This window comes from Dipodomys merriami, unplaced genomic scaffold (assembly GCF_024711535.1).
Source record: "Dipodomys merriami isolate MVZ:Mamm:240054 unplaced genomic scaffold, mDipMer1.0.p SCAF_52, whole genome shotgun sequence".
NCBI lineage: Eukaryota > Metazoa > Chordata > Mammalia > Rodentia > Heteromyidae > Dipodomys > Dipodomys merriami.
The window spans coordinates 7,181,287-7,196,021 of record NW_027206091.1 but is presented as its reverse complement, the minus strand read 5'-3'; the positions used below and the strand labels follow the sequence as shown (position 1 = coordinate 7,196,021).

Here is a 14,735-nt window from a genome sequence, read left to right as displayed (position 1 = left end):
TCGAGCCCACAGTCCCCTATCTGTGAGTCCCACCCACACACATTTGATGGTGTTGTTTGAATTATTAAAAAATTAACGAAGGCGGCCTCAGCCTCGAGTTCTTTCTGTGAGAGGTTTCCCCCCCAGCACAATACCAGATCCTGGTAGCAAATTCCCTGCTTTGCGCTTGCGCACTGTGCGGGGACAGGAAGTCAACTTCCGGCGCGTTAGTGACGTAGTGGTGGGGGGCGCGCCTTTTCGCCGAGATACTACCGTTTATTTGGCTTTATAGTTTGACACTAGAATTCTCAAAGGGAAGAAGGATTGTATTTAACAGCATCTGTCACGACGGTAGTCACCTCTGGAGGCCTGAGACACCAAATACCGGCCTCAGTCGGGTACTGCTTCTCGACTCCTCCACCTTCATAGACCCGATCTCCCTCCCCGGACCCGACGAGCCCCGAGGCCCGCCTCCGTCCCCGCGCATGCGCGCTGCAGATGCCACTGGTCGCTGTCCAGGAGCCCAGGAATTCCTGGACGGCTCTGCCCTCGGAATAAGGGTGAAGACAGAGAGGTGAGCCAAGCTGGGGGATGGGGGGCAGGGGGTTTGCCGTTTATTGTTCTGGGGGAGATGAGGGCGGGACCTGCACGGCTCTGAGGATCCGGCCGAAAGCAGGAATCATAACTGTAATAACGGTGCGGAGCCCTGTTGGTAAGGGCGGCCTGTCTTGAAGTCCTGGTCACGTCTGTCTGCCTTCAGCCACCTAGGCCTGGCTGCAAGAGGCCCGAGTGGAAAAATCATAGGTGTTAGCCCCACTAGGGAGGCTTGGGCAGGCCTCTAGGGGCTGGGAGGACCCGCTGGGACTGTTCCAAACCAGACACTGTGGGCAGACTCATTGTCGTTACTACAGGGGACCTTCTGTCTCCCTCTCGTTTGCATTCATGTGCACGCAGGACGAGGAACAGCCAGGGTCTGGGGACCATAGGGACTTTGGCTTACTCAAGAAAAGCCTGGAGTGTTGTAAGCCCTCTCTGTTTATCCTTGCCAATTCGCAGAAAAGGCTCTTGAAAAGGTGATTGTGAGTTTGTGTTGTTTGGTTCTTGCTGTGAAATGCATTTGATTTTCAAGACATGAAATTATTTTTTTTCCTTTTTAAGGTGAACTGGCTTGAACCTTAGGATAAGCATACCTAGTCAATGCAAAGGACGTAATAGGAAATTCCTCTTTCTAGTGTCTAGTGCCTGCAATTGTCTACAGTTAGTTAACCAGGTGAGCACAGTATTTCTAAGCATTCTCATGAGATGTTCAGGTTATTCATGCCTATAATCCTAGCTACTGAGGAGGCTGAGATCTGAGGATCATGGTTCAAAGCCAGCCCAGGCAAGAAAGTCTGCGAGACTCTTATTTCCAATTAACCACTAGAAAACCAGAAGTGGCGCTGTGGCTCAAGAGGTAGAGCGCTAGCCTTGAGCTGAAGAGCTGAGGTACAGCGCCAAGGACCAGAGTTCAGGCCCCAAGACTGACAAAAAAATATTCTCAGACTTTCCTTCCTAGGCTGGATTAAAACCACAATCCTCAAATCTCAGCCTCCTGAGTAGCTTGGAGCCAGGAGTTGGTATTTCTGAAGTTCTGTATGTGACCAATTTGTAGTAAAGCTTGGAAGATTCTTGTCTCACTGTTTCTTGGAGGTTTGAGAAGCTGGCGAGATTCCTAAATCCAAGAAGGAAGTTCTGGTTTAGAGGATATAGTTTTAGAGGATATAGTTTAGAGGATATAGTTTTAGCTAGAAAGGTAGACTGGAGTGAGGAGGCCACTTTCAGGCCAGGTCTGTGCAACCAGGTCCAGATTTCAGGTCCATATTGTCCCCTGTGGTGGGGGACAGGAACTTAACTGGAATCCCTCCTGGGAAGTGACTGGCAATGAGATTTGATGGAGACTGTTCAGTGTCTCTTCCTAGCATAGCTGATTTCTCCATGTTTGGAGGAGGAGATACATTTGTCTAAAGAACCTCTGGCTGCATAACTGATCTGTGTGTTGGGAGCAGGTTGCATGTGGGAGTGGAAAAGTGCAGTATACTGTTTCTCAAATGTGGAAGCTCTAAGGTGATTCTGTTCTTATGGCCCCACATTCTCCCCACAGCTCTGACAACTGTGGACTCTGCCTCTCCAGTGAAGGAACCTTGAGGAAAACTGACCTGTTCTTGCAGTTCTAAAATCATGGCTCATGTAAGTAGATGTCTGTCCTTCCTCCCTCCCTCCCTCCGTCCTTCCCTCCCTCCCTCCTTCCCTCTCTTCTGTCCTTTTTTTATTTCCAGAGTACCAGGATTAAGCTCAGAGCCTCCAGCTTGCTAGACAAGTACACTACTGCTACCTCCCATCATTTTTTTTTCTGATCCTTAAAGGAAAGAAGATAGGCTAAATCATGAGAGTTGAGAATATCTTGGCCATCTGCTAACCATGTTTATATGAACTTGTTTTGGTTAGTATGGTTGTTAGCCAAGAACAAGTTTGCCCCATAAGCCAAATTGGGATTCTGGCCTGTTTGTACAGTCTGCAAGCAAGTTATATTCTGAAAGAATGTAAAAAATTAAAAAGTAAGAATGCCACATGCTGGTGGCTCATGCTTGTAATCTTAATTACTCAGGATATCAAGGTTCACAGCCAGCCCAGGCAGACAACTCTAATTCCAAAATAACCATCAAAAGCTAGGCTGGAGCTGTTGCCCCAAGTGTAGATCCCATAAGGCCTGGAGTTCAAACTCTGATAATGGAAAAGAGAAAGAAAGAAAGAAAGAAAGAAAGAAAGAAAGAAAGAAAGAAAGAAAGAAAGAAAGAAAGAAAGAAAGAAAGAAAGGAAGGAAGGAAGGAAGGAAGGAAGGAAGGAAGGAAGGAAGGAGCAACAGAGACTATATGTGGTAGACAAAGCCTACTATATTGGCCCCTAATAGAAAATGTTTGCTAATCCCTGGAATACATCAACACATTTTCAAGAACATGTAAATATTGCTACCTACATCACAGACTTCCAGTCCAGCCCATTTAATAGATAAAATGAGAAAATGTCTTTAAGACTGGTATTCCATCTTAAAAATACTTTATCTTATGGTTATTGGGTTTGTCATTTCAGGATTTGGTGATGTTCAGAGACGTGACTGTTGACTTTTCTCAGGAAGAGTGGGAATGTCTGACTTCATACCAGAGGAATTTATACAGAGATGTGATATTAGAGAACTACAAAAATTTAGTGTCACTTGGTAAGATTCTCTGTGCCACTTTGGAAAGCAGTCTGGAGGGTCCTTAGAAAGCTAAAGATTGACCTCCCTTACGACCCAGTCATACCACTTCTAGGCATCTACCCTGAACAACAGAAACCAATATACAAGGACAAGTGCACATCCATGTTTATTGCAGCACTGTTCACAATAGCTAGGATATGGAAACAACCCAGATGACCCACCACAGATGAATGGATCCAAAAATTGTGGTATCTATACACAATGGAATATTATGCAGCCATTAGAAATGACAAAATAATGGCATTTGCAGGGAAATGGATGGAGCTAGAAGGAATCATGTTGAGCAAAGTAAGCCAAGAGCAAAGAGACAAACGGTACATGGTCTCCCTGATAAGTGGATGCTAAATCCAAAATGTTAGGTGATACAACAAAATTAACAGGACTTAAGAAACAAAGAACTCCCACTTATCTGGTCGAACCACTACTAAATATCCCCATGCTGCTGACCACATGTATGGTGTATATGTATACACCGTTATATGTTATAGACTGTGATAGACAATTTGCTCCAGGAAAGTTAGAATGAACTTGTGACTTTAAATGAGCATCATTATTCCACAATACTGTGAAATTTGGGAAATTATGTAATCACTTAATCACAATTAAAAAAAAAAAAAAGAACCTCGGGGAAGGTAAGGAGAGAAGGGATGGTAAGGGAGAAACAATGGAGGGGGTAACAATGCTTAATAGGAAGTGTACTCATTACCTTGCTCATGTAACTGTAACCCTCTGTATAGTATCTTTACAATAAAAATTTTAAAAAAAGGGCTGGAAAGGTGGCTCAGTGGTAGAGCGCTTGCCTTGCATGCTCGAGGCCCTGGGTTCGATTCCTCAGCACCACATAAGCAAAAAGTAAAAAGCCAGAAGTGGCGCTGTGGCTCAAGTGGTAGAGCGCTAGCCTTGAGCTGAAGAGCTGAGGGACAGCGCCCAGGCCCAGAGTTCAGGCCCCACAACCGGACCCAAAAAAGAAACATTTACAAAAATTAAAAAAAAAAAGATTCTCTGTGGCAAAATATTGAAATTCTCTCAACCAAAATTCAGGGCTCAGTTTCTAAAACCCAACTAAACATGTCTTTGTGGTTCAGGAGTGAGCACCTTTGTTGAGCCCTTACATCGTTCCAAAACTCCATGGCTTTATTTCCCTCTTCTGTTATTGCTTCTCCCTAATAACTGTTGTATGGAACCTCCTAGCAAAGAAATCTAGGGTCATAATGCTGTAGATATTCATGTTAGTTGTGGACTCCTCTATGATGAGAATAGAAGATGGATGTCTAGCTTTGTATACCTATTAAAAGTTTAATTCCTGGGCACTGGTGGCTCACTAGGTACTCAGTACCTAGTACTGAGGTACCTACTACTGCTAGGTACTCAGGAGGCTCAGATCTGAGGATTGTGGTTCAAAGCCAATCCAGACATGAAAGTGAGACTTTCATGAGACTTTTACCTCCAATTAACCACCAGGAGAGTGGGGGGACGGAAGTAATGCTGTGGCTCAAAGTGATAGAGCACTAGCCTTGAGTGTAAAAGCTCAGGGACAACACCCAGGCCCTGAGTTCAAGCCCCATGACAACCAAAAAAAAAAGTTTATTTTTTCAAACTAAAATAGACATGTCCAATTTTCTAACACAGACATATAACCCTGTAACTGCTTTGTGATTAAAAGTCTTAAATACCTGAAATTTGCACTCTTCTTATTTTTCTTCTTATTTTGTCAGTAATGAAACTTGAAGTCAGAGCATCACATTTGTTAGGCAAGTGCTCTACTTCTTTTTTTTTTTGGGTCCGGTCGTGGGGCCTAAACTCTGGGTCTGGGCACTGTCCCTCAGCTCTTCAGCTCAAGGCTAGCGCTCTACCACTTGAGCCACAGCGCCACTTCCGGCTTTTTTCTTTTTGCTTATGTGGTGCTGAGGAATCGAACCCAGGGCCTCTGGCATGCAAGGCAAGTGCTCTGCCACTGAGCCACCTTCCCAGCCCAGTGCTCTACTTCTTGAACCACACCTCCGGTGTCTTTTGCTTTAGTTATATTTTGGATAGAGCCTTATGTTTTAGCCTGGACCTCGGTCCTCCTATCTGTGCCTGTCAGGTAGCTGGTAATACAGGTATGTACTACCACATCCAGAGAAGGAGGTCTTGGTAGCTCTTTTGCCCAGCTGGCTTCTAAAAGTGTTACCCTCCTGAGATCCTTTTCCCAAGTAGTATTTGGGGATTATAGGCATGAACTTCTGTGCCCAACATTGCATTTAAAATTATGTGAATATCCTGGCAAGAAACTTTATTTTCCTCTTAGCAAAACAACAGCAAAGGGTCTGGGAAGGTGGCTCAGTGGTAGAGTGCTTGCCTCGCATACGTGAGGCCCTGGGTTCAATTCCTCAGGACCACATAAACAGAAAAAGCTGGAAGTGGCATTGTGGCTCAAGTGGTAGAGCACTAGCCTTGAGCAAAAGAAGCTCAGGGACAGTGTCCAGGCCTGGGTTCAAGCCCCATGGAAAAAAAAAAAAAAAAACAGCAAAAAATAGCAAAAAACAGTGCTTAATAAAAATTATAGTGCTGGGGCTGGGAAGGTAGCTCAGTGGTAGAGTGCTTGCATGCATGAGGCCCTGGGTTCGGTTCCTCAGCACCACATAAGAAGAAAAAGCCGGAAGTGGCACTGTGGCTCAAGAGGTAAAGTGCTAGCCTTGAGCTGAAGAGCTGAGGGACAGCGCCCAGGCCCTGAGTTCAGGCCCCATGACCAGCAAAAAAAAAAAAAAAAAATTATAGTGCTTACAATGTAGTTGGTACTCATCCTAACATTTATCAGTTCAGAATAATCATATGTGTACACAGTACCATTCACCCCTTTTTACTGCTGAGAAAAGAGGTACAAAAGGATTAAATTACTTGTCCTCATGACCTAGATTACAAGAGGCAGGATGTGAAACCAGTGTTCCCAACTGTTATTCCCTCTTACAAGACAAAGACTGTATGAGTTTAAATTAAAATAAGCACCATATCCCCTACTTCTTAGTTCTTTTTTTTTCCCTACTAGTCCTGAGTAATTTAATTTGAATATATTTTAGTCTTGATAGTCATCTTCAATATGAAGCCTGGTCCAATAAATTTTTAAAAATTTCTTCTGTTTTCTCAAACAGGATGTTCCATTTCTAAGCCAGATGTGATTTCCTTACTGGAACAAGGGAAAGAACCCTGGATCATTGTAAGGGAAGAAAGAAGATGGAGCCTGGGTAAGTAGGTGCTCTACAGCCAGAGGCAAGTAACAAAGCACAGACCTGCTGCCAGGATTATATGTTTCTTTAGAACTCATCTTTTGTATTTCAGCTTTTATTATGTCTTCTTTTTTTTTTATCATCACTCTCATTTCATGAGGTTTACATTGTAGTAGGGGAGTCAGACAGTAAAGAAATAAATGGTGGGGCTGGGAAGGTGGCTCAGTGGTAGAGCGCTTGCCTTGCATGCCTGAGGCCCTGGGTTCGATTCCCCAGCACCACATAACCAAAAAGAAAAAAGAAAAAAGCCGGAAGTGGAGCTATGGCTCAAGTGCTAGAGCGCTAGCCTTGAGCTGAAGAGCTGAGGGGCAGCATCCAGGTCCATAGTTCAGGCCCCACGACCGGACCCAAAAAAAAAAAAAAAGAAAAAGAAATAAATGGTTCAGGCTAAGGGGTATCTCAGTGCACATGTGACACCCTGGATTTAATCCTTAGAAACATAAAACAGACAGTGGCTTACTAAATGTCCTGAAATGTTAAGTGAATAAAGTTATGATATGAGATTAAAATGAGTGAATGGGGTAATTTGACTAGAGTGGTCAGGGAAGAGAAGCCAGTATGACAGTTGCCAAAGATGGGACCATTTGAGCATCAGGACCGCTGATAACTTCAGTGCATCACCCATCCTGACTCCAGTCATTCCTCCACTGCATGGTTAACCACTATCCTTACTTTAACAACAGCATACATTAGTTTAACTTTTTTTTTTCTTTTTTTGTGCCAATACTGGGGCTTGAACTCAGTACCTGGACACTGTCTCTGAGCTTTTTCACTCAAGACTAGCATTCTACCCCTTGAACACAGCTCCACTTCTGGCTTTTTGGTGGTTAATTAGAGGTAAGAGTCTCACAGAATTTTCTGCCCCAGCTGGCTTTGAACCACAATCCTCAGTTCTAAGTCCTGAGTGGCTAGGATTACAGGTGTGAGCCACTAGCACCCAGCAGGAAAATGGTGATTTCTTTACAAATACTACCCTCCCAACTGCCTATCTACCTTACACTTGCAGATATTTCCAGTATAACTCAGTTCCTCTTTTGCATAATTGTAAGTGAACTCTTCTCCTTCTACAAACGGGTAGTAAGAAATTGTATATTGGGGCTGGGAAGCTGGGTTACTGGTAACGTGTTTGCCTAGCATGCATGAAGCCCTGGATTTGATTCCTCAGCACCACATAAACAGAGAGACAGAGACAGAGATAGAGACAGAGAGAGAGAGAGAGAGAGAGAGAGAGAGAGAGAGAGAGAGAGAGAGAGGAGAGAGAGAGAGAGGAAAGGGAGAAAGAGAAAGAGAAAGAAAGAAAAAGAAAGAAAGAAAGAAAGAAAGAAAGAAAGAAAGAAAGAAAGAAAGAAAGAAAGAAAGAAAGAAAGAAAGAGAAAGAAAGAAAAGAAAAGAAAAGAAAAGAGGGGTGGGAATGTGGCTCAGTGGTAGGGTGCTTGCCTTGCATGCATGAGGCCCTGGGTTCTATTCCTCAGCACCACATAAGCAGAAAAAGCCAGAAGTGGTGCTGTGGCTCAAGTGGTAGAGTGCTAGCCTTGAGCTGAAGAGCTCAGGGACAGTGGCCAGGCCCACAACTGACAAAAAAAAAAAAAAGAAAGAAAGAAATTGTATTTTGTCTGGACCAAGAAGATAAAACCTTACCTTGTGTGGTTTTTTTCCTTTCAGACTTGGAATCCAGGTATGATACTAAGAAGTTATTTCAAGAAAAGAAAGTTTATGAAATGAATTTATCTCAGTGGGAAATCATGGAAAGAATCCAAAGCCATGGCCTCAAAGAGTCCTTTTTAGGAAAAGACTATGGGTATAAAATGTTTGGGGAACAGGAAGGTCCTCCCGGGGTCTATTTCAGGCAAGGGAGAAAAACCACCACTGAGAAAATAGCCATGGACAGAGAACTGGGACCCCTTCCTTTCTACCAGAAAACCCCTTATAGAGCAAAGCCCTATGAGTGTGGGGACTGTGGGAAGGCTTTTAGAGCACGCCAACAGCTTACTTTCCACCAGAGAATCCACACTGGTGAGAAGCCCTACGAGTGCAAGGAATGTGGGAAGACCTTTCGCCAGTGTGCCCACCTTAGTCGACATCAGAGAATTCACACATCTGACAAACTCTATGAGTGTAAGAAATGTGGAGCGATCTTCCCCTGCAGCTCAGACCTTCGCCTGCATCAGAGGCTTCACGTGGGCGAGAAACCCTACGAATGTCAGGAGTGCAGGAAGGCCTTCAGAGTGCGGGGACAGCTGAATCTCCACCAGAGGATCCACACTGGTGAGAAGCCTTACAAATGCAAGGAGTGTGGGAAGACCTTCCGACAGTACGCACACCTCACCCGACACCAGAGACTCAACTTTGCTGAGAGGTGCTACGAGTGTAAGGAATGTGGCCAGGCTTTTCTGTGTAGTACGGGCCTTCGGCTGCATCATAAGCTTCACACTGGTGAGAAGCCATACGACTGCAAGGAGTGTGGGAAAGCCTTCCGAGTACGGCAGCAGCTCACCCTGCACCAGAGGATCCACACTGGTGAGAAGCCCTATGATTGCAAAGAGTGCGGGAAGACCTTCAGTCGTGGCTATCATCTTACCCTCCACCAGAGAATCCACACAGGGGAGAAACCCTATGAGTGTAAGGAGTGTCAGAAGTTCTTCCGTCGTTACTCAGAACTTATTTCACATCAGGGCATTCACATCGGGGAAAAGCCCTATGACTGTAAGGAGTGCGGGAAGGCCTTCCGGCTCTTCTCCCAGCTGACCCAACATCAGAGCATTCATTTTGGCGAGAAACCCTATCAGTGTAAGGAGTGTGGGAAGACTTTCAGACTGCTCTCCCAGCTCACTCAGCATCAGAGCATTCACACTGGTGAGAAGCCTTATGACTGTAAGGAGTGTGGGAAGGCCTTTCGACTTCACTCCTCCCTTATTCAACACCAGAGGATTCATTCTGGTGAGAAACCCTACACGTGCAAGGAATGTAAGAAGGCTTTTAGACAGCACTCACACCTCACATATCATCAGCGCATTCATAATGTAACCTAGTTATAACCACCTCCCCACTATGAATGTTGGGTTAGGAGCATTAGAAAACATCATTTTTGAATGTACAGAAGAATGAGTTAATGTAGTGAACATACAGAAACCTTTTATCCCATTCATGTTAAATTCCAGGAAATTCATTCTGAAGGAGAGCTTCATTAAAGCTTTATTGTCCTTATTCTATGGGAGTTGCCAAGGCACCCACTTGTTTTGAAAATAAAGAAAAGAAATGGCATTAAGTCTGCATTTCCTGTGTAAATTATATATCAAGGAAATTGGCTTTTGTGATAGTTTTTTCTTTACTAGAGAATCCCAGCTAAAGAATTATAGAATTAGAAAATTATATCAGAAACCCCATTTTATAACGATGTAATAGTGAATAGAGGGATTATTTTCTGTAGAGATTTAGACCCTTAAGTGAGAGATAGACTTGAATTTTCTAGTGAATAGATCAGGTAACCACACCTGAGCCTGCTGACCAATCTAACGTTCAGAAAAATAGTAACATAAATATTGCCTCCTAATGTGACACAGTAAAATACACACCTTGCAATAGTACTTCAGTACTGAATTTAGACTTGAAGATCAAACTTCCAGTTTTGAGAATAGGAATAGGAGTACAGATCACATGACACAACAAGAAGCAACTATATCTAAAATATGGGTACTTGTACAAGAGGAATGTCCTGGCTTCTCAGCCAGTAAGTGGCATTGAAAAAGGGAGACAAAGCTGGGCACTGGTGGCTCACACCTGTAATCCTAGCTACTCAAGAGGCTGAGATCTGAGGGTTGTGGTTCAAAGCCAGCCCAGGCAGGAAAGTCCGTGAGACTCTTATCTCCAATAAACCACTAGAAAACCGGAAGACCGCAAGGACAGTGCCCAAGCCCAGAGTTCAAGCCCCACGACCGACAAAAAGAAAAAGAAAAAGGGAGACAGAACTGAGGACAGTAGAAGAGGCTTAAGCCACCTGTCAGATGCAGGGAAAGAAATGGTTCTTATGAGATCACAAGTGGAACAAACATGGTAAAATGACATTTTTGTATAATTGAGAAAATTGGAATATTAATAGTTCATGATACTATTTAGGTATGGGTCTGTTAGAGATAAATTTTGAAGTTTTATAAACACGAAGTATTTGGAATGTCTTAAAAGACACACAAAAATAGTGGATAACAAGTTTGGCAAAATGGTAGACTGTCTCGGACCTATTCATTTTATTTTTGTGATATTCACTATTATGTATTTAAATTTTTCATGTAATGTTCTAAAAATAAAGCTAATTCAAATTATAACCAATTTGAAGTGATCTTTTTAAAGAAATGTCTTTATACTAAAATTTGGGTGTATTTCCACATTGGGATGTTAAATATGTGTGCAGAAAGTGAAGGTTGAGGTTGTAGACTGTTTCTAACTCACTTCCTATCTCCAGATCTACCACAGAAGGAGTTCCGTAGAGTCCATATGCTTAAAGAATGAGTACAAGAAAACAATTGATATCTCTCCCTTTTAGAGCACCCACACTCAGAGTGCCTTCTTCTTTCTGCTTGTCTGTGTGTCTGCTTGCCTGCTTCCTTACTCAATAAAACTCTGCCAAGCTGGGCGCCAGTGTCTCACACCTGTAATCCTAGCTACTCAGGAAACTGAGATCTGAGGATCACGGTTCAAAGCCAGCCTGGGCAGAAAAGTCCATAAGACTCTTATCTCCAATTGACCACCAGAAAACCAAAAGTGGTGCTATGGCTTAAGCCATAGAGCACTTGCCTTGAGCTGAACAGCGCAGGGACAGCACCCAAGCCAGAGTTCAAGGCCCATGACTGACAAAAACAAAAAACAAGAAAAAAAAAAACAAACTTTACCAAGGTTTCTTACCATTGGGGGGGGGGGGAAGCCAGGTGCTGGTGGCTTATGCTTGGAAATCTGAGGAAGACTATAAACGAAGTGGCACTGTGGCTCAAGTGGTAGAGTACTTACCCTGAGCAAAAGAAGCTCAGGGACAGTGCCCAAGCTCAGAGTTCAAGCCCCAAGAATGGCAAAAAAAAAAAAAAAAAAGGAAACAATTACCATATCTAAGTGGTAACTAATGGACTAGACGTGTACTAATGTGGTGTCACCACAATTGAAATATGGCCAGCCCAAATTTAAAATGGTTTAAGTGTCACATTTGAGATACTATTAATTAAAAAAGGATGGTAAGAGCTGGGTATCACTGGCTCACACCTATAATCCTAGCTGCTTGAAACCACAGGAGGGTAAGTGGTGCCACTGGGCTGCTTCTCTGCAGGCCTCCAATGAGAAGCTGCTCAGAAGCTTCCCAGGTCAGTGGTCAGTGAGTCCTGGGCTGCCCACTACTTCCTGGGCAATGAGTATGTGTACAGGTAGACTTGACTGTTTTTGGGGGTCCTCTACAGGCTGGACCACTCGAGGTGAGCCCATGTGTTTTCCTATGCCAGCAAGGATGGCTGCTTCACAGGAGAAGGTAAGGAGAGTGTTCAAGATGGCCGCCCCTGCAGTAGGACATGGGTGTGGGAATCCCAGTGTGGGCTGCACATCCTCAAAATTGGAAAATTACTGTGCAAAATAGCATAGTTAATTTCCATCAAACCTATGCATCTGCACATCCTACTGTATACTTAATTATAGATTGCCTAATGTAATATGAGTACTATGCACATAGTTGTATGTTTGATTGTTAAGGGATAATGACCAAAGAGTACATGTTCAGTGGTATGGTTAGAATGTGTTTATGAGTAAGATACACTTTTTGTTTTGGTTTTTATTTTGGGTCCGGTCGTGGGCCTGAACTCTGAGCCTGGGCGCTGCCCCTCAGCTCTTCAGCTCAAGGCTAGCGCTCTACCACTTGAGCCACATCACCACTTCTGGCTTGTTTTTTGCTTATGGGTGCTGAGGAATCGAACCCAGTGCCTCAAGCATGCAAGGCAAGCGCTTTACCACTGAGTCACCTTCCCAGCCCGCAAGATACACTTTTTTTAAAAAGCAGGAAATAAAAAAGGGTTGGCATTTTCCTGTCTCCCTCTCCCCATCCCCACCCCCACAAAAATAAGTTTACCTTCAGAAGACATTAAAAAAGAAAATTTGGATCCTTGTAACTGATGAGTGAAGAATGATGAGAGCCAGCTAGTTGTGGAACTTGAACTGAGGGCTTGGGTGTTGTTCCTGAGCTTTTTTTGCTCAGTGCTAGTGCTCTACCACTTGGAGCCACAGCACCATTTCTGGTTTTCTGGTGGTTCATTGGATATGAGTCTCACAGATTTTCCTGCCCTGGCTGGCTTTGAAATAATGACCCTCAGATCTCAGCCTTCTTGAGAAGCTAGGATGGCAAGCATGAGCCACCAGTGATTGGCTTAGTTCCTTTTTTTTTTTTTTTTGAGAGGGGGTATGTGGCCTAAGCTCTGTCAGTGAGCCTCTCTGTGCTCAATGCTATCACTCTACCACTTTGAGCCACAGTACCACTTAGTCAGCTTTTTCTGAGTGGTTTATTGGTGGTAAGACAGATTTTCCTGCCCAGGCTGGCTTTGAACCTTAATCCCTCAGATCTTAACCTCCTGAGTAGCTAGGATTACAGGCATGAGCCACTGAGCCCTGGCTTAGTTCTATTCTTTAAAGGCCATGCAGAAGGATAAATGAAGTCAGGCTTCTCTCACTGTAATCTTTTGTTGGTGGTGGTGGTGGTGGTTGTGGGCTTGAGCTCAAGGCCTGGGCACTGTCCCTGAGCCTCTTTGCATTCAAGGCTAGAGTGCTACCACTTGAGCCACAGCACCACTTCTGATTCTTGTGGTTAAGTGGAGGTTGAGAGTCTCATGGGGACTTTTCTGCGCAGGCTGGCTTCAAACTGTGATCCTCAGATCTCAGCCTCCTGAGTAGGGTTACAAGCATGAGACTGGCACGTGGCTGTCTCACCATAATCTTAGAGGGCTTGGGGCCTTATTTCTCAAGGACTGTGATTCAGCTGGTTCTGAGTATCTGTGTGACTTTGAGTTGTATGCATATGTGGTACCTCATGTATCCTTGAGACTAGGTGTGCATGCGCAAACTTGTGTGTTCATCCTTGGCCAAATGCCAGTTTTAGACAGTGTGTCCCCATTGCACAACAGTGTGATGATATGCTACCATTGGACAGAGGGTGCTATGAGGGGCTGCTGCTGAGGGACAGAATGTAAAGGTTGTTCTGATGAACAGAACATGCATGTAAGCTGGGCACCGATGGCTCACACCTGTAATCCTAGCTACTCAGGAGGCTTAGATCTGAGGATCAAGGTTCAAAGCCAGCCTAGGGAGGAAAGTCCGTGAGACTCATCTCCAATAAACCAATAGAAAACCAAAAGTGGCATTGTGGCTCAAGTGGTAGAGCGCTGGCCTTGAGCTGAAGAGCTGAGGGACAGTGCCAAGCCCAGAGTTCAAGCCTCACGACCAACCAAAAAAAAAAAAAAAAAAAGAACATGAATGTATGTGCTGAATGAAGCTGGTGCTGTATAGTTTGTCTCTGCTGGGAGGGAAGTGAACAATGCTATGAATTGTTGTTACTGCCAGTAATGAACGTATACAGAAAGCTAATTTTTGTGCTGGTCCTGGGGCTCTAACTCAGGGCCTAGGAGCTGCCCCTTAGCTTTTTCACTCAAGGCTGGTGCTCTACCACTTGAACTACAGCTCCATCTGGCTTTTTGTGAGATGAACCTCAGATTTTCCTGCTCAAGATGGCTTCAAACCTCAATTCTCACATCTGTCTCCTGAATATCTAAGATTACAGGCGCAAGCTATTGATGCCTGGTGTGTGTGTATATATATATATATTTTAAAATTATTTTGTCTGTTGTGGGGCTTGAACTCTGGGCTTGGGCACTGTCCCTCAGCTCTTCAGCTCAAGGCAAGCACTCTACCACTGGAGCTACATACATCGCCACTTCCCATTTTCTATTGCTTTATTGGAGATAAGTCTCACGGACTTTCCTGCCTAGGCTGGCTTTGAACCATGATCCTCAGATCTCAACCTCCTGAGTAGCTAGGATTACAGGCATGAGGCACTGGGGCCTGGCTTTTATATTCTATGTTGGTATCATGTACCATTTTATTTCTGAAAGTATCATCTTGCATTTTTGCAATAATTTTGGTTTAATTTCCTTAAAGCCAATTTATCAGGTCTTGTTTATATTATC

The 14,735-nt window shown here is 44.1% G+C and overlaps 1 protein-coding gene across 6 annotated transcripts; it reads left to right on the top strand.

Moving 5' to 3' along the window:
• Positions 1-227: 227 nt before the first annotated feature.
• Positions 228-9,793, top strand: LOC138811116 (zinc finger protein 30 homolog). Of its 6 annotated transcripts, none has more exons than XM_069998728.1 (7): positions 228-553; positions 934-1,052; positions 1,138-1,249; positions 2,120-2,205; positions 3,106-3,232; positions 6,403-6,495; positions 8,200-9,793. In XM_069998728.1, the coding sequence occupies exons 4-7, from the start codon at positions 2,197-2,199 to the stop codon at positions 9,564-9,566; spliced, it is 1,596 nt and encodes a 531-aa protein (XP_069854829.1). In that variant the 5' UTR covers positions 228-553; positions 934-1,052; positions 1,138-1,249; positions 2,120-2,196; the 3' UTR covers positions 9,567-9,793. The 6 variants fall into 6 exon arrangements, with proteins under 6 accessions (XP_069854829.1, XP_069854830.1, XP_069854831.1 ...); XM_069998729.1 differs by having other exon boundaries at positions 891-1,052; XM_069998730.1 differs by lacking the exon at positions 934-1,052.
• The last annotated feature ends 4,942 nt before the right edge of the window (positions 9,794-14,735 follow it).

What these genes read in the sequence shown, in the direction of transcription:
- LOC138811116 (XM_069998731.1), top strand. An exon ending in CAAAAATTTAGTGTCACTTG is followed by an intron (nt 3,233 to 6,402) that starts GTAAGATTCTCT and finishes TTTCTCAAACAG; the next exon opens with GATGTTCCATTTCTAAGCCA. An exon ending in AGAAAGAAGATGGAGCCTGG is followed by an intron (nt 6,496 to 8,199) that starts GTAAGTAGGTGC and finishes TTTTCCTTTCAG; the next exon opens with ACTTGGAATCCAGGTATGAT.